The sequence below is a fragment of the Mobula hypostoma genome, chromosome 2, assembly GCF_963921235.1.
Source record: "Mobula hypostoma chromosome 2, sMobHyp1.1, whole genome shotgun sequence".
Classification (NCBI taxonomy): domain Eukaryota; kingdom Metazoa; phylum Chordata; class Chondrichthyes; order Myliobatiformes; family Myliobatidae; genus Mobula; species Mobula hypostoma.
In genome coordinates, this window is record NC_086098.1 from 221106380 (window position 1) to 221132769 (window position 26390).

The window sequence follows — 26390 nt, forward strand, 5'->3', positions numbered from 1 at the left end:
CATTTGCCTCATCTCTGTTTATCTGGTGTTAACATGTTTATAGCTAGCTGTATAGGTCTACAAAACCATGGTTGGACCACACTTGGAAAATGTATACCGTTTTGTCAACTCATTATAAAAAAGAAGCGGAAGCTGTAGAGAGGGTGTAGCGGAGGATTACCAGGATTCCTGGATTATGAGGAGAGGTTGAGCAAGCTCTTTGGAGTGAAGGAGGATGAGAGGTGACTTGTTAGAGGTATACCAGATGATAAGAAGCATAGATCGAGTGGGCAGCCTGAGATTTTTATCCATAGTGTAAATGTCTAATGTGAGAGCATAATTTTAAGGTGATTGGAGGAAAGTACAGGGGGATGTCAGAGGTAAGTTTTTTTTTACACAGAGAGTAGTGTGTGGAATGCCCTTCGGGGTGGTAGTATATGCAGATACAGTAGGGGCAAATAAGGAACTCTTAGGCATATGGATGATAAAAAGGGATATGTAGGAGGAAAGTAGTGGATTGATCTTGGAGTAGATTAAAGGTTAGCTCAACAATGTGGGCCAAAGGGCTATATTGTACTGTAGTGTTCAATGTTCTACAATGGCTTTGGCAATCTCCTAATCCTGTTCTTAAACAGTCTTCTAACATCAGTAATTTGATAGCTCCAGTTTTGGAACAGCTCTGGGGATTGTCAATACACAACGATGCTCTGTTTCAGGAACAGCAGATGAATGGGGCTATATTTCCTGCGTCAGTCATACCTTCCTTCTCAGCTCTGACCTCAGGGTGCAGTGCACAAAATTCACAGCACAATTCTTTTTCGCAACCCTTCTCCTGATATTCAGGCGTGCTAGATGCTAGAAGCTGGGAGGTGAAAGGTGGGAGAGCTAAAGGGAAGAGAAGAATGAATCTGATCGGAGAGGACTGTGGGCCATGTGATAAAGGGGAGGAGGAGGGGCACCACAGAGAGGTGGTGAGCAGGTTATGGGGTTGGAGGAAGGGAATAGGAGTGAGAGGGTAACCTGAATGAGGAATGGAAGAGAGAGAAGGTAAGGGGAAGGGAATTACTGGAAGTTAGGTGAATCGATGTTCATACCATCAGGTTTGTGGCTACACAGTCAGAATATGAGGAGTTACTCATATGTTGCGACCCATATGGAATATTGTCACCTTCTAGTTCCTCTCCTGCTCTGTCTCTCATGAACCACAATCCACTTCTGTCAGATTCCATGTCCTTCACCCCTTAATTTCTTCCACCTAAAACCTTCCTGCTTTTCACATCATCACCCCACCCCTTCTCTTCGCACCCACCTTCCCCCCTCACTTGATTTCATAAAAGCAGCATCCATCATCAGTGATCCTCACCACCCAGGCCATGCTCTTTTCTCACTGCTGCCATCAGTTAGAAAGCACATCACACTATCAAGTTCAAGAACAGTTACTACCCCTCAGCCATCAGGCTCTTGAGCAGAAGGGGACAACTACACTCATTCTATTTCTGGTGCTCCCACAACTGATGGTTTCACTTTAAGAACTCTTTATTTTGTTATTTCATGCTCATTATTTATTGCTATTTATTTATATTTGCATTTGCACAGTTTGCTGTTCATTGACCCTGTTTACAATTACTGTTCTATAGATTTGCTGAGTATGCCCACAGAAAAAGAATCTCAGTGTTGTATGTGGTGACATGAATGTATTCTGATAATAAATGTTACTTTTTGAACTTCTGAACTTTTATTGAACTACCCAGTTAGGCTTCTCTCCTTCCCCCACCTTCTCATTCTGGATTCTGCCCCCTTCCTTTCCAGTCTCGATGAAATGTCTTTGTACAAGACGTCAACTGTTTATTCCTCTCCATAGATACTGCCTGACCTGCTGAATTCCTTAAGCATTTTGTGTGTGTTACTCAAGACTTCCAGCTTCTGAAGAATCCCTTGTGTCAGTAACATTGTCAGGAGGTCGTCAGATATAAATCCCTTTGTTGAGCATCTGCATCCTTGAGTCCTGTAATGCATTAAATATTCTGTGAAAGTTACTAACCAAAAGTGGACAGTTTCTACTATGCTGCTACTTCCCTTTCAACTTCTGAAAAATGGCAGCGATCAAGATGAAACATGAAGATAAAAAGGTAAAAGGGCGAAAGCAAAAAAATGGGCAACACTGGGACAAGTAGTGGAGAAGAATGGGCCAGTGAAGGTTTTGTGTTGGGGACATCCTGAGTCACAAATTTGACTGAGTTTACGACAGAGTCACAAAGAAGACTCATGAAGACAGACCAATGGATGCTGCCTACACAACACATGTAAAATGCTGAAGGATCTCAGCTGGTCAGGCAACAGCTATAGTAAGAAACAAACAGCTGAAGTTTGTGGGCCATCAGCCATTCCTCAGGAAGCGAGAAGAAGCTAGAATAAGAAGGTGGGGGAAGGGAGGAGCACTAGTTGGCAGTTGGCCAGGTGATGGGGAATGTGGGTGGGTGGGGGAGAGGGCATAATGTGAGAATCTGGAAGAGGCAGGCACTGAAGAAGAAGGAATCTGATAGGAGAGGAGAGTGGACGATGGGAAAAAGGGAAGGAGCAGGAAAACCAGAGGAATGCGATGGGCGAGTGAGGAGAAGGGAAGGGTTGAGAGGGAAACCAGAATGGAGAATGGAAAAAGATAGAAAGGAGTGGGGGAGAAATTGCCGGACATTAGAGAAATTGATATTCATGCTGTCAGGTTGGAGGCTACCCATTTGGAATATAGGTTGTTTTTCCTCCAAACTAAGATTGGCCTCATAGTGGCCAATGGAAGATCCTGCCTTCTGTGGCTGGCAGAGCGAAGGTGCCCAATGAAGTGGTCCCACAATCTGTGCCGGGTCCCACCAATGTAGAGGAGACCACACTGGGAGCAGCAGATACATTAGATAACCCAAAAGGACTTGTAGGTGAAATGTCACATCACCTGAAAGGATTGGCCCCTGTTGTCTGTATGGACTTTAACAAGGTATGGTAATCTGGTTCAGAAGATGAAGACATATGGGGTCCAATGTGAATTGGCTAATGGATCCAGGAGTGGCTTGGAGAAAGGAGACTGCACATAGTGGTGGAAGGTTGATTTCCTGGTTGCAAATCTGTAACCAATGGTGTACCACAAGAACCGGTGCTGGGCCCTCTTCTATTTGTGTTATCTATTAATGATCTGGAAGTGAATGTAAGAGATATAATTAGCAAGTTCGCAGATGGTATAAAAACTGATGGAGAGCAATGAAGATTGTCAAAGTCTACAACAGGATTTTGAGCAGAAAGAAAGCTGTGAGGAGCGATGGAGGTTGAGAGGTGACCTGACAGAGGTGTGTAAAATGAGAGCCGCGGACAGGCTAGACAGTCCAAATTGTTTTTTTCATATACTTGGGGTTTCAAAAACAAGAGGGTATGGGTATAAGATAGCTGGCTGGTGGTGTAGTGGCATCCACGCTGGACTTCGAGGTGAGAGGTCCCAGGTTTGAATCTAGCCAGCTCCTTGCAAGCCGTCCATCAGTGCTGGTTTGAGCATCGAGCTAGCAACTCAGCCTTGTAAAAGCAAACAAAAGGCTAAACAAAGAGCCTTTCTTTCGATGTGCCACAAGGTGCGAAAAGGAACAACAGCAATGGGTTTAAGATGAGAAAAAAGAAGTGTTACAGGGGATTTGAGGGAAAGCTTTTACTTAACGAGCAATTGATATCTGTAAGGCGCTCCTGAGGAGGTGGAATCAGAGATATTACTATGTTTAAAAGGCATTTAGATAGGCAATTGAATAGACAAGGATGCAGACTAGTGAGGGCAAAAGGGTTAAGAGTAGATGGGCATAATAGTTGGAGTGGATGTGGTGGGTCAAAAGAACTGTTTCCATGTTGTACGACCATCTCTATGAGGCGTAATAATAGTGCAGAATGCCCCATATAAATTACCCCTCTTTCATAGCTTGGAGATGACTTTTTTCGGGGGGGGGGCGGGGAGGTGGTTGATGGGTAAATGGAATGTGCAAGCATGTACTTGATAGTTAATACAGGCCTGTTGTGCTGAAGAGCCTGTTTCAGCACTGCTAGACTGTGACCAAATGGCAACAGGAAAATCACGATCTGACACTGTGGTGAAACAGCTCCACCATGGCAGCAAGGTTCTGAGTGCTGTGAGCCTCCATCCTACTTGCACTTCCACCTTCTGCACTGCTCCAAAGAACATCAGTGAAAGGCCAATGAACAGCCCCTCCTCTACATTAGGCTCATCGCAGTTCTCAAATTCAAGAGTTTCAGGCCACAAGTCACTTTTATTTTGGATGCTAGTCCTAAGGAATGCTTCTCATACTCCCATTTACGCCACCTCTACACCCAACAGCTGTTTCATAGAACATAGAACATAGAACATAGAATAGTACAGCACATTACTGGCCCTTCGGCCCACAATGTTGTGCCGACCCTCAAACCTTGCCTCCCATGTAACCCCCACCTTAAATTCCCCCATATACTTGTCTAGTAGTCTCTTAAACTTCATAGAACATAGAACATAGAACATAGAATAGTACAGCACAGTACAGGCCCTTCAGCCCACAATGTTGTGCTGACCCTCAAACACTGCCTCCCGTATAATCCCCCACCTTAAATTCCTCCATATACCTGTCTAGTAGTCTCTTAAACTTCACTAGTGTATCTGCCTCCACCACTGACTCAGGCAGTGCATTCCACGCACCAACTGCTCTCTGAGTAAAAAACCTTCCTCTAATATCCCCCTTGAACTTCCCACCCCTTACCTTAAAGCCATGTCCACTTGTATTGAGCAGTGGTGCCCTGGGGAAGAGGCACTGGCTATCCACTCTATCTATTCATCTTATTATCTTGTACACCTCTATCATGTCTCCTCTCATCCTCCTTCTCTCCAAAGAGTAAAGCCCTAGCTCCCTTAAGCTCTGATCATAATGCATACTCTCTAAACCAGGCAGCATCCTGGTAAATCTCCTCTGTACCCTTTCCAATGCTTCCACATCCTTCCTATAGTGAGGCGACCAGAACTGGACACAGTACTCCAAGTGTGGCCGAACCAGAGTTTTATAGAGCTGCATCATTACATCGCGACTCTTAAACTCTATCCCTCAACTTCTGAAAGCTAACACCCCGTAAGCTTTCTTAACTACCCTATCCACCTGTGAGGCAACTTTCAGAGATCTGTGGACATGTACCCCCAGATCCCTCTGCTCCTCCACACTACCAAGTATCCTGTCATTTACTTTGTACTCTGCCTTGGAGTTTGTCCTTTCAAAGTGTACCACCTCACACTTCTCCGGGTTGAACTCAATCTGTCACTTCTCAGCCCACTTCTGCACCCTATCAATGTTTCTCTGCAATCTTCGACAATCCTCTACACTATCTACAACACCACCAACCTTTCTGTCATCTGCAAACTTGCCAACCCACCCTTCTACCCCCACATCCAGGTTGTTAATAAAAATCACGAAAGGTAGAGGTCCCAGAACAGATCCTTTTGGGACACCACTAGTCACAATCCTCCAATATGAATGTACTCCCTCCACCACGACCCTCTGCCTTCTGTAGGCAAGCCAATTCTGAATCCACCTGGCCAAACTTCCCTGGATCCCATGCCTTCTGACTTTCTGAATAAGCCTACTGTGTGGAACCTTGTCAAATGCCTTACTAAAATCCATATAGATCACATCCACTGCACTACCCTCATCTATATGCCTGGTCACCTCCTCAAAGAACTCTATCAGGCTTGTTAGACATGATCTGCCCTTCACAAAGCCATGCTGACTGTCCCTGATCAGAGCATGATTCTCTAAATGCCCATAGATCCTGTCTCTAAGAATCTTTTGCAACAGCTTTCCCACCACAGACGTAAGGCTCACTGGTCTATAATTACCCGGACTATCCCTACTACCTTTTTTGAACAAGGGGACAACATTCGCCTCCCTCCAATCCTCCAGTACCATTCCTGTGGACAACGAGGACATAAAGATCCTAGCCAGAGGCTCAGCAATCTCTTCCCTTGCCTCATGAAGCAGCCTAGGGAATATTCCGTCAGGTCCTGGGGACTTATCCATCCTAATGTATTTTAACAACTCCAACACCTCCTCTCCCTTAATATCAACATGCTCCAGAACATCAACCTCACTCACATTGTCCTCACCATCATCAAGTTCCCTCTCATTGGTGAATATCGAAGAGAAGTATTCATTGAGGACCTCGCTCACTTCCACAGCCTCCAGGCACATCTTCCCACCTTTATCTCTAATCGCTCCTACCTTCATTCCTGTCATCCTTTTGTTCTTCACATAATTGAAGAATGCCTTGGGGTTTTCCTTTACCCTACTCACCAAGGCCTTCTCATGCCCCCTTCTTGCTCTTCTCAGCCCCTTCTTAAGCTCCTTTCTCGCTACCGTATATTCCTTAATAGACCCATCTGATCCTTGCTTCCTAAACCTCATGTATGCTGCCTTCTTCCACCTGACTAGGTTTTCCACCTCACTTGTCACCCATGGTTCCTTCACCCTACCATTCTTTATCTTCCTCACCGGGACAAATTTATCCCTAACATCCTGCAAGAGATCTCTAAACATCGACCACATGTCCATATTACATTTCCCTGCAAAAACATCACCCCAATTCACACCCACAAGTTCTAGCCTTAAAGCCTCATAATTTGCCCTTCCCCAATTAAAAATTTTCCTGTCCTCTCTGATTCTATCCTTTTCCATGATAATGCTAAAGGCCAGGGAGCGGTGGTCACTGTCCCCCAGATGCTCACCCACTGAGAGATCTGTGACCTGACCCGGTTCATTACCTAGTACTAGATCTAGTATGGCATTCCCCCGGTTGGCCTGTCCACATACTGTGACAGGAATCCGTCCTGGACACACTTAACAAACTCTGCCCCATCTAAACCCTTGAAACTAATCAGGTGCCAATCAATATTAGGGAAGTTAAAATATTAGGGAGGTTTCTGTATGTCTTATTATTATCCCTTTTCAAAGTCTCTTGACTTGCATCCTGTCATAGACTTTTTGTTCTCTCTTTTCCATTCTTCTGTTATTTATCTCTGTCCCTGTTGAAAACCTGTTACATTCGCAGATTTTCAGAGATGTTGGCTTGTTATGTTGAGGTCGGACAGGACATTGGTGAGGCTGAATTTAGAGCACTGTGTGCCACTCTGGTCACCTATCCACAGGAAAATTATCACTAAGCTTGGAAAAGTGCAGAGAAAATTTACAAGGATGTTGCTGGGGTTTGAGTACCCGAGTTAGAAAGAAAAGTTGATTTAATTTGGACTTCACTCCCAGGTCCGCAAGAAAATAAGGGGAGATGTTATAGATGGATACAAATTATAAGGGGTTTTGATAGGGTGATGCACGTAGGCCCTTTCCCCTCAGGTTGGGTGAGACTAGAGCTAGAGAGGCTTAGGGTGAAAGGCAAAATATTTAAGGGGAAACGGAGTGGAAACTTCTGCATTCAGTAGGCAGTATGAGTGTGGAATGAATCACCACCAGATGTGGCAGCTGTGGTTTAATTGTAATATTTCGGAGAAGTGTGGATAGATACATGGATGGGAAATATTTGGAGGGCTCTGTTCCAGGTGCAGGTAAATAGGACTGGGCAGAAGATCAGGTTGGCATGCCTGGATGGGGAAAAGAGACTTACTCTAAACAATAGTGCTCTATGACTCTATATATGACTAACTAATGGACTTGACACTGAATTGCAATAGAGACTAATTGAGAATAGCCTGAAAAGTTTACCATTTGCTGGCAATGTCTACATCTAGTGAGAAAAGAGATTCTGTAGGTGCTGAAATCTTGAGGACACACACGAAATGCTGGAGGAACTCAACAGGTCAGGCAGCATGTATGGAGGGAAACAAAGAGTGAATGTTTTAGGCCAAGACCCTTCCTATTACTGCCCAACCTCTTGCATCATCTCCCCCTCTCATTCACCTTCATTTCTCGTCATCTATCACCTACCAGCTTGTACTCCCCTCCACCCAAACTGCTTAATATGGCTTCTGCCCCCTTACTTTCCAATCCTGATGAAGAGTTTCACCCTGAAACATCAATTGTTTATTCCCCTCTACAGAAAATGTCCAACTTGCTGAGCTCCTGCAGCATTATGTGGGTGTTTTGCTACATCCAGAGAACACACATATATATAAAATACTTCATCATTGGATTACGGCAGAGAAGTGTTTGATTTAATTATTTTTGCACACAATGTTCAGAAAATTGGATAAAACCAGCAATGTAATAGATGCCAATAAGATGCTGGAACAAGGTAAATCCAGAGCATCATTTTGTTTTTCGTTTACTTTTTTAAAAATTTACTCTGCTTGAAGTGAACAGGTTGGGCACTAAGACCCAGAGAGGACAGAAAGCACGGCAGCTCTCAGTTCATTTGGTGTTGAGATGCTGAGGAAGGTAACAGGGTACAGTGCTCTGGTCTGAGAGTATTTTAAAGATATTTCTCTTAATTAGCTGCAAATTATTCATTCTTTTCCTGGCAAGATGAGCAAGAGGTTTACCGTTACCTCAATTCACAGAGAAGATGAAGCAACCTGGACTCAAACTAATCTATCAGGGCCAAGGAAAGAAGGCAGCGTTTCTAATGGAAATGAAGCAACAGAACCGGCTGAGGGCAGAGACCACACTCTGTTGTCTGCAAAGCAAGTTCCTAAGCCAGGTAGGAAAGATATCAACAGTGTGTGCCTAAATCTCTGAGCTGACTTAACTGAAACTGCAATATCAAGCAGCCATTAGGAAAATAACTGAAATATTCAATGCAGTGACAAGCAGTATGAAAAGGAGTTATTGATTGAGTTGAGTGGTATCGAAAGGAATGTTGGATTCTCTCAGCATGGCTGGAATATGAAACTCTCCAGGCAATACACTGTCTAAATGACATTCAGTTTACACTTAGCTACAGTCTAAATACAAAATGAAATTTTGTCCTTGGTTGAAATGGTTGATAAATTTCAGTATACACTCAATGGCCACTTTATGAGGTAAATCCTGTACTTAATAAAGTGGCCACTGAGTGTATGTTCATGATTTTCTACTGCTATAACCCATCCACTTCGAGGTTTGATGTGTTGTGCATTCAGAGATGCCCTTCTGCACACCACCATTGTAATGCATGGTTATTTGAGTTACTGTTATCTTCCTGTCTGCTTGAACCAGTCTGGCCAATCTCCTCTGACCTCTCTCATTAAAAGGCATTTTTGCTCACAGAACTGCTACTCACTGGATGTTTTTGTTTGTTTTTTGTGCATGGACGTCCCAGGAGATTCGCAGTTTCTGAGATACTTAAACCAGCCTGTCTGACATAAACAATTATTTGACGGTCAAAGTCAGTTAGATCGCATTTCTTTCCCAATCTTATGTTTAGTCTAAACAACAACTGAATTCTTGACCAAGTATACATGCTGCCACATGATTGGCTGACTAAATATTTGCATTAAAAGGCAAGTGTATCTAATAAAGTGGCCACTGTGTGTATGTCTCAAGAAATTGAGGGTGATTCTCTGCAATAAGAGATTATTTTGTTTGTGTAAATGAGTGACAAATATGGCCTTCTGTTGTTTTCTGAGACCTGCAGAAGTCATGTGCCTTCACTTTTCCTCTGCCATTAGAATGAGGTAGTTCAAGTTAGAGCTGTATAGTCCAGTTTCAGGAAGGTGATATAATGGAAGCAAAGATGCTTTTGAGTAATTGTGGCTCTTCATAGTCACTGTTCATGTGACTGTACTTAAAGTTAATGTGGCTGCTTTGACTGCTGCTACAAATACCCAATGTCATTGCACTGGCATTAGTGGGAAACAGAGCAGGTTCATATTTTTGTAAGGTTATGCTGTATAGTTTGTTTTTAATCATAAAATGGGAGAAGTCACCCGAAGTGAAAAATATATCTCCAAGTAACACTTGGACTGGTCTGGAAAAACTAACACTTTCCCAAAAAAAGGGTTGAATTATTATGCAAATTGAACTTGAAATTATGAAGAATATCCTAAATATCCTCATGTTGAATAGCAAATGTACAAATGTAGCAAATGTGATGAATTTGGTTATCAGGTATTTCTATCTATTGTGACAAAGAATGCCCTTTTCTTAATCTGTGACTTCTGGTATAGTCTATAATAGCAGTTCTCAACCTTTCTCTGGTCGTGGCCCACTTGTGACTTCCACTTACCTCTATTGTATCCCCCACCCTGCATAGTCTCCGTTAGTTGCTAAAGTTGTTTTTTGGTCAACTGTACTAATTATTCAAATATACAGTCAATATTTGTTTTAACAAGTTAAAGGTTTTATTATATGTTAACTACAATGTTACGGGTGTAAATGAAAAGTAAAACTATTTCACAGCTCTGAACAGGATACTTAATTTTAAAAGATATATAATATTCTACTGACCGACTAACAATGTAAAAGCACTTTATATTGTTGCTTCGGGTATCTTGTGAGATCCTTGCAACTGATGAAAATGAGCTAGTTTTTGAATATCTGATTGCAACTTGGTTAAAGATAATCGAAGATCACTTCTTTTCACAACATCAGACGGTTACGAGCTTTGCATAGCGGGTAGAGAACTTGACTAAAATCACTTTCAACAAAACAAGATGCAAGTTGATAAATCCAATTAACAACAACTCTGCTTTCTCTCTGACCTGTAGAGACTAATTTTGAATATCAGTCATTATCCAGAAATTTTGCAGCTGCGTTTGAATTTTGCTGGCGCTGTTACATCACGCTGCAATTCTTGAGACGTGGGGTCAACATCACTCACATTCACCCCAAATAAATCCACCACCCAGTCTAGAATATGCATCTCCAGCAGGTCTCTGAACCGAAATCCCATACCAGTGTGCAGATGTTTCAAATGATCAAGATATACAATCAGATTATCATCTTACAGTTCTATTTTGAGTGTGGACAGGGAAGGAAATTGCATAAAATCGTGACATCAAATACTGCTGCTGAAAAGTTTGACTTTTCCAATGAAAGCAGTTTGGGCAAAAAGCATTTCCTCACTGACCTGATTATCATTCAAAACCTAACATGACTTCAGAAGGGCTTCATTATTATTTAATATCATTGATTTGCAAGGCAAACTTCTTAATTTGCAGTTGTTCAACTGGTTGTTTTTCCACATCATCTGACATTTCATCAATATGCCTTGATGCTGGTGAATAGCTGAAGTGGATAGCTTGAACAGTTCCATATGTGCTGTGATTCAAAACAGTAGAAATTACAACAGAAACTGCAGGCTAAGTCAATGATTCATCTATATTAGGTGGCTTGCCAGCTCTTGTAATTGTTTGAAATCTCATAGGATGCAAGCATATCTTTGTCTATCATAGCGCCTTGATGGAAAATGATCACATAGTTTAATGAAGTAATCCAGTGCCTCGTCTTTCTTGTCATTATGCGCTGTCTCCAAGTGCTATCTCACTATAACCATAGGACCATAAGACATAGGAGCAGAAGTAGGCCATTCAGCCGATTGAGTCTGCCACCACTCCATCATAACTGATTTATTATTCCTCTCAACCCCATTCTCCCGCTTCCTTCCCAAGGACAAACTCCAGATCATTCAGGAGATTGAGGAGATGGTAGAAAGGACATATAGGGAGGTAGTTACACCCAATATGCAGGACACAGGAAACTAGGTGACAGTCAGGAAAGGGAGAGTGGTTAAGGAGCCAGTGCAGAGTACCCCTGTGGCCATCCCCCTCAACAACAGGGGGATACTGTCGAGGAGGATGACCTTACAGAGGAAAGTCACAGTCTCTGCCGTGTCTCTGGCACTGAGTCTGCCTCTGTGACTCAGAAGTGAGGGAGCAAAGAAGAGGCACACTGTGGTGATCGGGGATTTGTTAGTTAGGGGAACGGACAGGAGGTTCTGTGGGCGAGAATGAAATTCCCGGATAGTATGTTGCCTCCCGGGTGCCAGGGTCCGGGATATCTCAGATTGAGCCCTCAACATTCTTAAATGAGAGGACGAACAGCCAGAAGATGTGGTCCATGCAGGTCCCAATGACATAGGTAGGACAAGGGATGAGGTTCTGCATAGGGAGTTCAGGGAGTTAGGTGCTAAGTTAAAGGGCAGAAATTCTAGGGTTGTGATCTCAGGATTGCTACCCATGCCTTGAGCTAGTGAAGCCAGAATAGGAAGATTATACAGTTTAACACGTGGCTAAGGAATTGGTGTAGGAGGGAGGGCATAAAATCTTTGGATCATTGGGCTCACTTCCAGGTAAGGTGGAACCTGTACAGAAGGAACAGCTTGCACCTGAAATGGAGGGGGACTAATATCCTAGCGGGAGGGTTTGTTTATGCTACATGGTGGGGTTTAAACTAGAGTTGTAGGGGAATGGGAACCAGAGTGACAGAACAGTTAGTGGAGAGGTTGTGGAGGCAGATGTTGGTAAGACTTCAGACAAAGTTAGAATCAAAAAGGTTGAATATGGTGGGACAAAATTGGAAAGGGTGAATACAGGACTGAAGGTCCTGTATTTGAATGCGTGCAGTATACAGAATACTGTGGATGAACTTGCAGCACAGTTGCAGATTGGCAGGTAAGATGTAGGCATCACAGAAACATGGCTGAAAGATTATAGCTGGGAGCTTAATTTCCAAGGATACGCTTTGTATTGAAGGATAAGCAGGAAAGCAGTGGGGGTGGCTCTGCTCATATTGGTAGAAAATTAAATCAAAATATTAGAAAGAGGTGACATAGGATCGGAAAGTATTGAATCATTGTGAATAGAGCTAGGAAACTATAAGGTTAGAAAGACCCGTATGGGAGTTGCATACAGATCCCCAAACAGTGATAAGGATGTTGCCTACAGATTTCAATGGGGGAGAGAAAATGCATGCCAAAAAGGCAATGTTACAATAATCATAGGAGATTTCGATATGCAGGTAGATTGGGAAAATCAGGTTGGTGCTGGATTACAGGAGGGGACATTTCTAAAATGCCTACAAGATAGCTTTTTAGAGTACCTGCAAGTTGGTTGAGCCCACTAGAGGATCAGCCATTCTGGACTGGGTGACGTGCAATGAACTGGAATTGATTAAGTTAATAGAGCCCTTAGGAGAAAGTGATCATAATATGATTGAATTACCCTGAAATTTGAGAATGAGAAGCTGAAGTCAGATGTATCAGTATTATAGTGGAGTAAAGAGAATTACACAGGCATCAGAGAGGATTTGTCTGAAAAGAACACTGGCAGGGATGACAGCGGAGCAGCAATGGCTGGGATTTCTGGAAGCAATTCAGAAGGCACAGGATATATGCATCCCAAAGAGGAAGAAGTATTCTGTAAGAAAGATAAGACAATTATAGCTAACAAGAGAAGTCAAAGCCAATATAAAAGTCAAAGAAAGGGCATATAATAGAGCAAAGATTAGTAGGAAGGTAAAGGATTGGTAAGCTTTTAAAAACAAACAGAAGGCAATTAAAAAGTCATTAAGAAGGTAAAGATGGAATATTAAAGTAAGCTAGCCAATAATACTGAAGGGGATACAAATAGCTTCTTCAGATAAATAAAATGTTAAGGAGAGGTGAGAGTGGATATTAGACTACTGGAAAATGATGCTGAGAGGTAGTAATGGGGAACAACAAAATAGTGGATGGACTAAATAAGTATTGTGCATCAGTCTTCACTGTGGAAGACACTAGCAGTATGGTGGAATTTCCAGGTGTCAGGGGGCATGAAGTGTGTGAAGTTATCATAACTAGAGAGGAGGCTTTTGGGAAACTCAAAGGTCTGAAGGTAGATAAGTCAGCTAAACCAGATGGTGCACACCCCAGAGTTCTGAAAGAGGTGGCTGAACAGATCATGGAGGCATTAGTAATGATCTTTCAAGAATCACTAGATTCTGGAATGGGTCTGGAATTCAGAAAGTGGCAAATATCACTCCACTCTTCAAGAAGAGAGAGAGGCAGATGAAAGGAAATTATAGGCCAGTTAGCCTGACCTCAACGGTTGGGAAGATGTTGGAGTCAATTATAAATGCTGAGGTTTCAGGGTACTTGATAAAATAGGCCATAATCAACATGGTTTCCTCAAGGAAAAATCTTACCTGAAACATCTGTTGGAATCCTTTGAAGAAATAACAAGCAGGATAGACAAAGGAAAATGAGTTGATGTTGTATACTTGATTTCAGAAGGCCTTTCACAAAGTGCCATACATGAGGCTGCTTAACAAGTTACGAGCCCATGGTGTTATAGGAAAGATTTTAGCATGGATAAAGCAATGGCTGATTGGCTGGATGCTAAGAGTGAGAATAAAGGGAACATTTTCTGACTGTCTGCCAGTGACTAATGGTGTTCCACAGGGGTCTGTGTTGGTACCGATCATTTTTACATTATATGTCAATGATTTGGATGATGGAATTGATGGCTTTGTTGCAAAGTTGGCAGACGATACAAAGAAAAGTGAAGGGACAGGTAGTTTAGAGGAAGTAGAGAGGCTACAAAAGGATTTAGACAGATTAGGAAAATGGGCAACTAAAGAATACAGTTTTGGGAAGTATATGGTCATGCACTTTGGTAAAAGAAATGAGAGGGCTAACAATTTTCTAAATGGAGAGAAAATACAAAAAACTGAGATGCAAAGGGTCTTGGGGAGTCCTTGCGCAGGATTTCCTAAAGGTTAATTTGCAGTTTGAGTCTGTAGTGAAGAAAGCAAATGCAATGTTAGCATTCATTTCAAGAGGACGAGAACATAAAAACAAGGATGTAATGTTAAAACTTTATAAAGTGCTGGTGGGACCTCATTTGGAGTATTGTGAGCGGGTTTGGGCCCCTTATCTTAGAAAGGATGTGCTGACATTGGAGAGGGTTCAAAGGAGGTTCGTGAAAATGATTGCAGGATTGAATGGCTTGTCATATGAAGATTGTCTGATGGGTCAGGGCCTGTATTCACTAGAATTCAGAAGAATGAGGGGTGACCTCATTGAAAACTATCAAATTGTGAATGACCTTGATAGAGTGGAAGTGGAGAAGATGTTTCCTGTGGTGGGAGAGTCTAAGACCAGAGGACACAGCCTCAGAATAGAGGGTCGTCCTTTTCGAATGGAAGTGTGGAGGAATTTCTTTTGCCAGAGAGTGGTGAATTTGTGGAATTCTTTGCCACAGGCAGCTGTGGAGGCCAATTCTTTATGTATATTGAAGGCAGAGGTTGATAGATTCTTGATTGGTCAGGGCATGAAGGGATACGGGGAGAAGGCAAGAGATTGGAGCTGAGAAGAAAATTGGATCAGCCTGTACCTTATGGTCTTCTGATCTTATGGTCTTATATTCTTACACCCCTACTAATCAAGAATCTATGAACATCTGCTTCAAACATACCCAATGACAATGCTGCTTGTGGCAATGAATTCCACAGATTCACCATCTTCTGGCTAAAGAAATTCCACACTGTCACTGTTCTAAAGGGATGTCCTCATGTTATGAGGCTGTGCCCTCTGGCCCTAGACTCCCCCACTATTAAAAACATACTCTCCGTGTTCACTAGGCCTTTCAGTATTCGATAAGTTTGGAATGAGATCCCCCTCCCCATTCTTCTAAATTCCAGTATGTACAGGCTCAGAGCCATCAAAAATCCTTCATTCATTAACCCCTTTATTCCCAGGATCATTCTTGTGAACCTCCTCTGGACCCTCTCCTATGCCAGCACATCATTTCTTAGAGGGACCCAAAAGTGCTCATAATATGCCAAGAATGATCTGACCAATGCCTTACAAAGCCTCAACATTACATCTTTGCTTTTATATTCTGGTCCCCTTGAAATGAATGCTAACATTGCATTTGCCTTCCTCACCACCAACTCAACCTGCAAGATGATCTTTAGCGAATCCTGCCTGCTTCAGCCTTCATGAATATCATTTTAGGTGTATCGGGTCAGTTTGCTTTTACCTGCCAATAACTTTTATATGCTGGATACTAAAGCTTTGAAAGTCATAGTATCATGTATGACAATGTGTGTCCCATCCTGGTCATTCTCAGACCGTGAAGAGGAATTCACCTTAATTTTTAATGTGTTTTCTGGGAAAATGCAGGAAGCTCTGTGTGTAGAACTGCCAGGAGTTCCCTAATAAGGGGTCTCAAAGAACTCCTGTGTATGTGAATGCAATGTTGTGTTCCAAAATGTGTGGATTAGTTTTCCTAAATACAGTGTGGCATTATATTTGTCATGGAGTTCAATGGTAGGGTGCAAAGTTGTGACAATTCCAGGCACTTTGGTGAATCCATTTGGAAAATCCTCTCTCATTTCAAACTTGATGTGCAACAAAGTCTCCATTCATTTGAGGAGGAGGATAGCTGGAAGAACCAAGTGTAAGACTATATACTTTATTTCCAATTGAGTTTAATTATTTTTTACTTGTTTCTAAGCATTCATAATTGGTTGAGTTTCTATTAGACTGCCTAACAATATAAAAAGTGATTATTTTATAATTGTCCTCAAAATTTGTCTAAAAGTCAGAAAGCTGTTGACAGCTTTAACAAGTGGTTAAGCCAGGAGATATGTTTTGCAAACCGTCAGGATTTTTATTCTGCCAAGTCGAGGATGTGATTTGCTCTGTTTCCTCTGCATGATGGCACTTGTCATGTGAACAAGGCTGTGTAGGACCTTGCCAGTGAGAATGGGGTCAGGAGGATTCTGTTAAATATGTAGTGTGCACTGCTTATATGATTCTCAATGGAAGGAAAGTTTGGCCTATTCAGATCACTTCTATGTATATGTTTCGTAATATTCTGTGAGGAGAAAAACGATGGGAAATATTTATCCCCAGGTACTGGACAAAAGAACAGAATCGAACATGTAAGGAGGACACAAATTGAGTTAAACTTATTAATCAGAGTAAATCCTCTCCCACACAGAATGCAATATTCCATTTCATGCATCTGTCAACCTAAAGGTCTGTCTATTTGTTAAAACAATATAGTTATTAAATTTCCACGTAATCAGAATTACAGAACGTAGTTCAAAATTAGTCAGTTTTCTCAATTGCACTTTCCAATTTTTCACTCTGTTTAATCTTCCCCTAACGTAATTTACATGTAACATACATCAAAGTTGCTGGTGAACGCAGCAGGCCAAGCAGCATCTATAGGAAGAGGCGCAGTCGACGTTTCAGGCCGAGACCCTTCGTCAGGACGAAGGGTCTCGGCCTGAAACGTCGACTGCGCCTCTTCCTATAGATGCTGCTTGGCCTGCTGCGTTCACCAGCAACTTTGATGTATGTTGCTTGAATTTCCAGCATCTGCAGAATTCCTGTTGTTTGTAATTTACATGTGCCTCCTCTTTAATACTCTCTAATTATTTCCCTTGTTCATTTGTAATCAATAAAGGCCCAGAATTTCACAAAGTTCTCGTTTTTGGTGATGTCGCCAAATACATCAAGTCAAGCTTGAAGTGCAATCAAGTTCAAGTTCAGGTTTAATGCCATTCAAGCATATACATGTAGAGTACTGTGCATGATTCTTAGGCACATATTTATATAGCTAGGGTGCCTAAGACTTTCGTACAGTTCTGTATTTGTTAACGTGGAGTGGAGAGCGAGTTTGTAAATCCGGTGGGAGCAAAGGATGTTGGGAATGTCGAGTATGGAGAGCTGTGGGGAGGGTGTCGGATAGATGGCAGAGAAGGAATGCCAGGGAGGAGGAGAGCTGGTGTGGATGCAGACACTCTGCCCTGAGACACCAGGCAAGGTCATTTGATTCTAAGCAATTGGTTTATAGTTCATTACAGAATATCTCTCAGGTGTTTCCTGCTCCCTCTCCCCAGTTCCCTTTTTCCCAATCAGGAGGATTTGGGGAGGGGGGTGTTCAATGTGCATGATCTATTTGGTTTATTTTTTGTGCGAGAAGGAGGATTGGGGGAGGGATTTATGTGTCTGATCCATTTTGTTTGTCTTTTTTTTTGCAGGGAGGTGGGAAATGGGGGTTGATGATCATATTGCCAGTCTCTTCTTTCTGGGTTTCAGGGCTACCTGGAGAACTGAAGAATTTCAGAGTTATGTACTTTGATAATAAATGAACCTTTGAACATTTGACTCCCCTCTCCCTGCCCCCTTCCCACCCCCAATCCACAGTAGAGAACCAAATCAGAATCAGGTTTATCACCATTCACATACATCATGAAATTTGGAATTCCTGTAGCACAATATAATACAATACATAAAATTGAAACAGTACCATGCAAAATCTTAGGGACTCTAGCTGTGTATGTGTATATATATATGCACTAGACTTTTGCAAAGTATTGTATACAGCTAAATGAAACGTCATTCCTCTGAGGCCAAGGTGCAAAATGCAGTACATATATCACATACAACACATATAGTTATGACCAGCACACACAGTCACAAAATAACTTGAGCACAGTCCGTGAGCGGCCAGGCTTGAATAGTGACAGGTTGACAGGTGTGTGGTTCATGTTTATGTAACAGAGTATAATGATTGGGACCTGTGCAGTCCGTGATTAGTGATTTTACCAAATCACGGGTGGCTAGGTTTGGATGAAATAACTAAACAACTCTGACCCACTTGACGATCACCTCACCCTTGGATAATAAAGACAAAAGAAACAACAAATGAAAGGCAAGTGGAATATATTGAAATACAGTACAGGCAAAATACCTTCCAAGGTATCTGTATTTACTTACAACAGAAGGTTGGTTATTGCCACTTCCAAAGTAAGGAATTGAATTGTACAACTAAGCAGAGTTATATGTCTGAAAGTGGGGATCATTAGGATTGTCTTGTGTTTCATCTTGAAAGACGATTGAATTTTGCTTGTTCCGTCACCAACTCTCCTGACATTTCTACACATGGAGGTTAAACCACTTTATGAGAATTTATCTAGTAGTGAACATCTTCCCTCTTTCATTGTTTTCCTTATGCACATCTGGTTTTTTTGATCGCCATCAGCAAAGAACAGGAGAAAGTTTTCTTTTTATTTCTTTATATCATAGACTGTGGAAGAGCCAATGTTATGCAAGTCACATATGCTTTACACAGACACACCACTGTCAAGTATTTTCTGAACTTCCACCTTATCTTGTGTACATAACGTATGATGTTTGCGCTTTACACCACGAGAAGCACTTCCTTTATTCAATAAAGACATGACTGCGGTGAGATAAGCACAGGTTATAAAAATAAATGCAAAATAACACCGAGGAACGACTTTCTTCTTTTAAAGACCGTGCCAACAGCCAATTCTGCTGATGGTGTCACTAAAAGTGACAACATGTTGGCGCGGCGACACAAGAAATTTGAAATTAGGCTGGTGAAAATTATGTTTCAAGCAGCAGAGGAACCAGATTACTGATTGCCAGATTCAGGGTGCTCGATCTGTACTATCTTATTGTGAAAATGATCTTACCGTGGACAATTCTCAATCCTGAAGTTCATTGCATGTAAAGCATCGACTAGATTGATCTCAGAAATCGGTACTGAGTCACAGAAAGTTATTAATTCTCACTGCGGACCATACACAGGAAAGCAGGGAACACACACAAAATGCTGGAGGAACTCCGCAGGCCAGGCAGCATCTATGGAAAAGAGTTCAGTCAACGTTCTGGGCTGAGACCCTTCCGCAGCCCTGCTGAGAAAGGTCTCGGCCCGAAAGGTCAACTATACTCTTTTCCATTGATGCAGCCCGGCCTGCGGAGTTCCTCCAGCATTTTTGTGTGTTGCTCGGATTTCCAGCATTTACAGATTTTCTGTTTTTTTTCTGAAAATCAGGGACTTGCTCAGAACTTGCGTGTCATCTCGCACTAACCTGGCTGCAAGTCAGTCAATGCCCCAGGCACCTTTATGTTCATGCCCATCAACCGCCTTCTTTATTCTGTCCCATCACAGCCATCTGGTTCCAGGGAGTTGAGTTGCAAGCAACCTCTTCTAACACACCTAGTTGCAGTGCACTCAGACTGACTGTGGAGAAGCAGTGGTGAACCCATCCACAAACCATCCTTCAGTGTTACTGCCCTGTCAGAATCTGAGGTGACTTCAGAAGCAGTGGTATGGTGACTTCTTTTTGGATGGGATGGATCTAGAGACAGAGCAACACCTCCTAATTTAGAGTGACCTTCAACCTGGACAGCATGAGCATCGATTTTTCTAACACAGTGATTTCTCCTCCCTCACCCTTTCTCTATTTCCATTCCCCATTCTCTTCTCCTCACCTCCCTCTGACGTCCCTCCTTTGTTCCTTCTCCCAAAATCCACTCTCCTCTCCTATCAGATTCCTTCTTATACAGACCTTTACCACTTCCACCTATCATCCTCCTCCTCAGCTTTTCTTTTCATCACGCCTAGCCTACCCACCCTTTTTTCCCCTCACTTGGCTTCACCTACCACCTGCCAGCTTCCTATTCTGGCTTCTTTCCCCTTTCTTTTCAGTCCTCCTGATGTAAGGTCTCAGCCTAAAACTTCAACTGTTTATTCCTCTCCATAGGTGCTGTCTGATTTGCAGAGTTCCTCTACCAGTTTGTGTATGCAGCTCAAGATTTACAAAAGAATCTCTTATGTCTCAAGTGAAATGAAATAAAGATTTTTTTTCTTCTTGAGGAACTGAAATACTCTTCTTCAAAATGGGAAAAGATAATAAATAATTTAAAAATGAGCTTGGGGGCAATAATTCAGATAAAAGTTCTTATAGGAGGTGACTAAACATAACCGGTCTTGCAAGGAATCAATGCCTTCTGACTGGACCTATTAACCTTCTTTACTGTAAACCTGGTGCAGGCCATCCCCAGATAATGAGCAGGTACTGGTTTTACTGAGGTGCATAAGTCAATTTTGTCCACAAGTCAGAAAATAAACTACAGTAGGCATAAACACACGAGATTCTACAGATGCTGGACATCCAGAGCAACACACACAAACTGCTGGAGGATCTCAGCAGATCAGGCAGCACCTATGGAAATAATTAAAGAGTCAATGTTCAGTTAAGATATTGACTCCTTATTCCTTTCCATATGGTAGCCATAACTTCACAGTGTTGTAATAAATAAGACAAAGAGAGAACAGTTAATAAAAGTGGAAAGTGAGAGGAAGCTAGTTCTGCTCTTTATAGGAATGAACATTTGTTTGTACATCGGATCTCTGAATTTAATAATATTAAAGGCATCCGTTAGTCTTGCGAGACGATGGATCTGCGCCTGGAAAGTCTTCACTCTCCAGGGTGCAGGCCTGGGCAAGTTTGTATGAAAGACCAGCAGTTGCCCATGCTGCAAGTCTCTCCTCTCCCCGACACTGATGTTGTTCAAGGGAAGGGCATTAGGACCCATACAGCTTGGCACCAGTGTCGTCGCAGAGCAATGTGTGATTAAGTGCCTCGCTCAAGGACACAACACATGTTGCCTTGGCTGGGGCTCGAACTCACGACCTTTAGGTTGCTAGTCCAATGCCTTAACCACTTGGCCACGTGCCCACATTATGACAGCACATTCACCTGTATGGGTGCCTACGAGTCGGGCATTCATAATGCAGGAATGGTCTGTAATTTGGAAATCAGAATAAAAACAGAAAAAAAGGTTCAGTAGATCAGGCAGTGTTTTTGGAGAGAGAAAATAAGTCAAATTTCAGGTTGGCAACCTTAGATTAGAGCTGGGAAATGTTGGGTCTTGTGGTAAAGATCTGTGGGAATAGGATGCAAGGGTAGGAGGGATTGGAAATGTATAGAAATAGGACAGAGATCTAATGTGTACGGCAATACTTGAATCTTAAACACAAGGGACTCTGCAGATGCTGGAAATCCAGAGCAACACATACAAAATGCCAAAAGGACTCAGTAGGTCAGGCAGTATCAATAGAAATGAATAAACAGTCACCTTTTTGTGCTTCTCCAGGACTGGAAAGAAAAGGGAAAAGATGCAGAATAAAAAGGTGGGGGAGGGGAAGGAGGATATCTGGAAGTGATAGGTGAATCCAGGTGGGTAGGAAAGGCAATGGACTGGAGAAGAAGGAATCTGATAGGAGAGGAGAGTGAACCTTCAGGGAAAAGAAGGAGGGACACCAGGGAGGGGTGATAGGCAGGTGAGGGGAAGAGGTAAGAGGCCAGAGTGGGGAAAGAAGAGGAAGGAAGGAAGGAGAAGGAAAAAATTACAGGAAGGAGAAATCGACATTCATACCATCAGATTGGAGGCTACCCAGATGGAGCATGAGGTGTTGCTCCTCCACCCTGAGAGTGGCCTCTTTGTGGCATGTACTGACATGTCAGAATCAGAATGGGAATAGAAATTAAAATGTTTGGCCACCAGGACATTCCACTTTTGGCAGATGGAGTAGAGATGTTCAACAAAGTGGTCAACCAATTTATGTCGGGCCACATCAGTGCTGAGGGGGTCACATTGGGAACACTGAACAGAGAAGACAACCCCAACAGATTCACAGGTGAAGAGTTGCCTCACCTAAAAGAACTTTTTGAGACCCTGAATGAAGGCAAGGGAGGAGGTGAATGGGCAGATGTAGCATCTGTCATTTGCAGGGATATGTGCCAGGAGGGAAATTAGTAGGGAGGGATGAATGGGCAATGGAATCACGGAGGGAGCAGTCCCTGCGGACAGTACAGAGTAGGGAATAAGGAAAGATGTGTTTGGTGGTAGGATCCCATTGAAGATGGCCTTAGTTGCAGAGGATGATCTGTCAGATGCAGAGGCTCATGGGGCTGTAGGAAAGGACAAGAGAAACTTTATCCCTGTTTAGGTGGCAGGAAAATGGGTGAGCATGATGTCTGGGAAATAGAGGAGATGCTGGTGAGGACAGCATCAAAAGTGGAGGAAGGGAAACCCTTTCTTTAAAAAATAAAGGAAGACATCTCTGATATCCCAGAAATGAAAGCCTCTTCCTGGGAACAGATGTAGCGGGATGAAGGAACTGAGAAAAGGGAATGGCATTTTTACAGGAGACGAGGGTGGGAAGCGGTATAGTTGAGATAGCTGTGGGAATCAGTAAGTTTATAAAAGAAGTCATTGGATGGTTTATCTCTGGAGATGGAGACAATAGATCAAGAAAGGGGAGGGAGGTGTCAGAAATGGACCAAGTGAATTCAGGGGCAGGTTGGAAGTTAGAGGCAAAGTTGACGAAATTGACGAGCTCAGCATGGATGCATGAAGCAGCGCCAATGCAGTCATCAATGTAACGCAGGAAGAGTTAGGGAGCATTACCTGGGAAAGCTTGGAACATGGACTGTTCTACATAGCCAATGAAAAGGCAAGCATAACTGAAGTCCATCCAGGTGCATATGACCACTCCTTGATTTTAGAGAAAGTGGGAGGAGCAGAAGGAGGAATTGTTGAGGGTGAGGACCAGTTCTGCCAGATAGTGGAGGGAAATTCTTTGGGTCTTTTGTTGAGAAAGAAGTAGAGAGCTTTAAGGCATTCTTGATTAGGGATAGAAGCGTATAGGAACTGGGATTTAGGGTCAGGTAATTGAAAATATTTTTAGAGATTGAGATCATGTGAAGTATCACAGATGTAGGTGGGATAGAACGGAGTCGAGCAATGTGGACATGAGTTTAGTGGGGCAGGAGCAGGCAGAGACAATGGTCCAATCCGACAGTCAAGTTTGTGGATCTTGGAAAGGAGGGAGAAATGAGCAGCGCGGGGCAAGGGAACTATGAGTTTAGTGGGAGTGCATGGGGGTTCTTCAAAGTTGTTGAGATTTGTGATGGTGTCGAAGACAGTTTTCTGATGGTCCAGAGTGGGGTCCTTTTCAAGCGGTAAGTAAGAGGGGGTGGCTGAGAGTCGCTGCCTGGTGCCAGAAAGGTAAATTTCAGTTTGCCGCAGTCCAACAACATCCCCTTTGTCTGCAGGTTTGATGGTAAGGCTGGGATTGGTGAGGCGAGATTGGAGAGCAGTGAGTTTCAAGAAGTCAATAAGAGGAGGAGACTGAGATTTACCACCTGAATTCAACAAGCTGGCAGTCAGTCTGTCACACTACAACAGCATTCCACTTGACTGGAATCATTCCCTTCCTGTGACGGCTGCCCAAAGAAATAGTGAGAAAACAGATTCTCACCTGAAATTATTGAACTAGAACATTGTAATGTGCCCAGTGAACAGAAAAGGTTCTGCTCATAGAACATAGAATACTACAGTGCAGTTCCACCCCTTTCGCACAAGGTATTTTGGCAACCTTTTAACCTACTTTAAGATCAATGTAACTGTTCCCTCCAACATAACCCTCTATCTTAACATCATTCCTGTGCCTATTTAAAATTTTCTTAAATACCCCAAAACTATCTGTCCCCACAACCACCCCGGCAGAACAATCCATGCACTTTCCACTCATAGTGTAAAATACTTAGCTCTGATATCCTCACTACACTTTCCTCCAATCACGTTAAAATTATGTCCCCTCATATTATTCATTTCCATCTTGGGAAAAAGTCTCTAGCTATCCACTCAATCTATGCCTCTCATCAACTTGCACACCACTATCAAGTCACCTCTCATCCTCCTTTGCTCCAAAGGGTAAAGCCATAGCCTGGTCCTCCTATCCTTGTAAGACATGCTTTCTAATCCAGGCAGTATCCAGGTAAATCTCCTCTACAACCCATCTAAAGATTACAAATCTTTCATGTAATAAAGCAACCAGAACCGAACACAACATTCCAAATACCAATTTCAATTGGTATCAGGCAGAATCTACGGAGAGGAATAAACAGTTAGCGTTTCAGGCGGAGACCCTTCACCAGAACCTGCTGAGTTCCTCCAACGTTCTCAGTGTATTGCTCTGGATTTTGAACATCTAGATATTAGATTTAGAAATTTAGAGATATGACACAGTACAGACCCTTCCAGCCCAACGAGCCCACACCACACAATTGTGTCAATGTAAGCAAAGTTATCTTATTAACTTGGGCACGTCTAGAATGTGAGAGAAAACTGAACCACCCGGATGAAACCCACATGGTCATGGGGAGAATGTATAAACTCTGTACAGACAGCGGCAGGATAATTGAACACAGGTCACTGTGCTGTAATTGTGTTACGCTAACTGCTACTCTACCATGCAGCCCCCCCCCCCCACCGCACCCCTGCCCCGAATGCTTTAGAATCTCCTGTGTTTAATATTGTGTGCAGATCTCTGTTGTCTCTGTTAAGGTTAATCTTGTGCATATATGAGATGCAATGCAAACATACTTTTGGTGGTAAGGTTTAAACCTTCAACATTTTCATTTTTCTTCACCATCATAGCCAAGCAAATATTTGGATCACCTTGTGACCTCATTCATTAGTTCACCATATACTGTACGATGAACTTGTCATGCACAGCAGAGTACAAGGGGTAGGCTATTAAAATAGCAAATAATAACCATGGCATCTGAAGTTTAGTTTCCCTAGCAACAGTTAAATTGGCATCATACCGAACAATAGATTAGATTATGAGAACACTCAGTCCTCTTTTATTGTCATTTAGAAATGCATACATGCATTAAGAAATGATACAATTTTTCTCCAGAGTGATATCACAGAAAACAAGACAGACCAAAGACTAACCCTGACAAAACCACATAATTATAACATATAGTTACAGCAGTGCAAAGCAATACCGTAATTTGATAAAGAACAGACCATAGGCACAGTAAAAAAATAGTCTCAAAGTCCTGAGTCAATCGACTCCCGAGTCCCCGATAGCAGGTGGCAAAAGGGAGAAACTCCCTGCCATAAACCTCCAGGCACCGTCAACTTGCCGATACCTTGGAAGCAGCCGACCTCAGCCAAACCTGAGTTCATCCGTCCGAAAACTCCAAGCTTCGGAGCAGCCTCTCCGATACAGCCTCCCGAGCGCCATCCTCTGCCGAGTGCCTTCGACCTAGCTCCGGCCACTGAAACACACAAAGTCGAGGATTTCGAGGCCTTCAGCTCCAGAGATTCCAGTTACCACACAGTATCAACGGTAGCAAAGCAGACATTTCAGAAGTTTTCCAGATGTTCCGCTGTGCTCTCATGTCTGTCTCCATCAAATCAGGATTGTGCACGGTCCCCTGCTTGACAAATAACAGATATTCATCATCGAAGTGGCCGCACGCGCTGTTGTCGTGCCACCATCTTCTCTTCCCCCCGCCCACCCCGCCAATAGAGAAACAATACCCTCAGATGCATCTTGATAATGCAAAAATATATTGAGGCAGATCTTCTTGTTGGGTTCTACTCTTGTCAGTCATTCCTACTTTTCCTGATCAAAGGCATGATGCTCAGCACTAACATGAGCTTAGGCCTGGCAGAAGACAAGGAGTGGGAATAAATGGGATCTTTTCTACTTGATTGGTGGTGTTCTGCAGGAGTCAATGTTAGGTCTGCTGCTCTTTTCGTTCTCTATTAATCATATGAATAATGGAATAGATGACTTTGTGGATAGGTTTGTGGAA

At 42.7% G+C, this 26390-nt stretch overlaps 1 protein-coding gene across 3 annotated transcripts in view; it reads left to right on the plus strand.

Moving 5' to 3' along the window:
- The first annotated feature begins 8418 nt into the window (after positions 1-8418).
- LOC134342867 (solute carrier family 12 member 5-like) overlaps positions 8419-26390 on the plus strand; it is a 1196244-nt gene continuing 1178272 nt past the window's right edge. For all 3 annotated transcript variants that reach the window (XM_063041525.1, XM_063041526.1, XM_063041527.1), the window contains exon 1: positions 8419-8679. In XM_063041525.1, the coding sequence (XP_062897595.1) occupies positions 8505-8679 (175 nt within the window). In that variant the 5' untranslated portion in view covers positions 8419-8504. The remainder of the gene's footprint in view (positions 8680-26390) is intronic.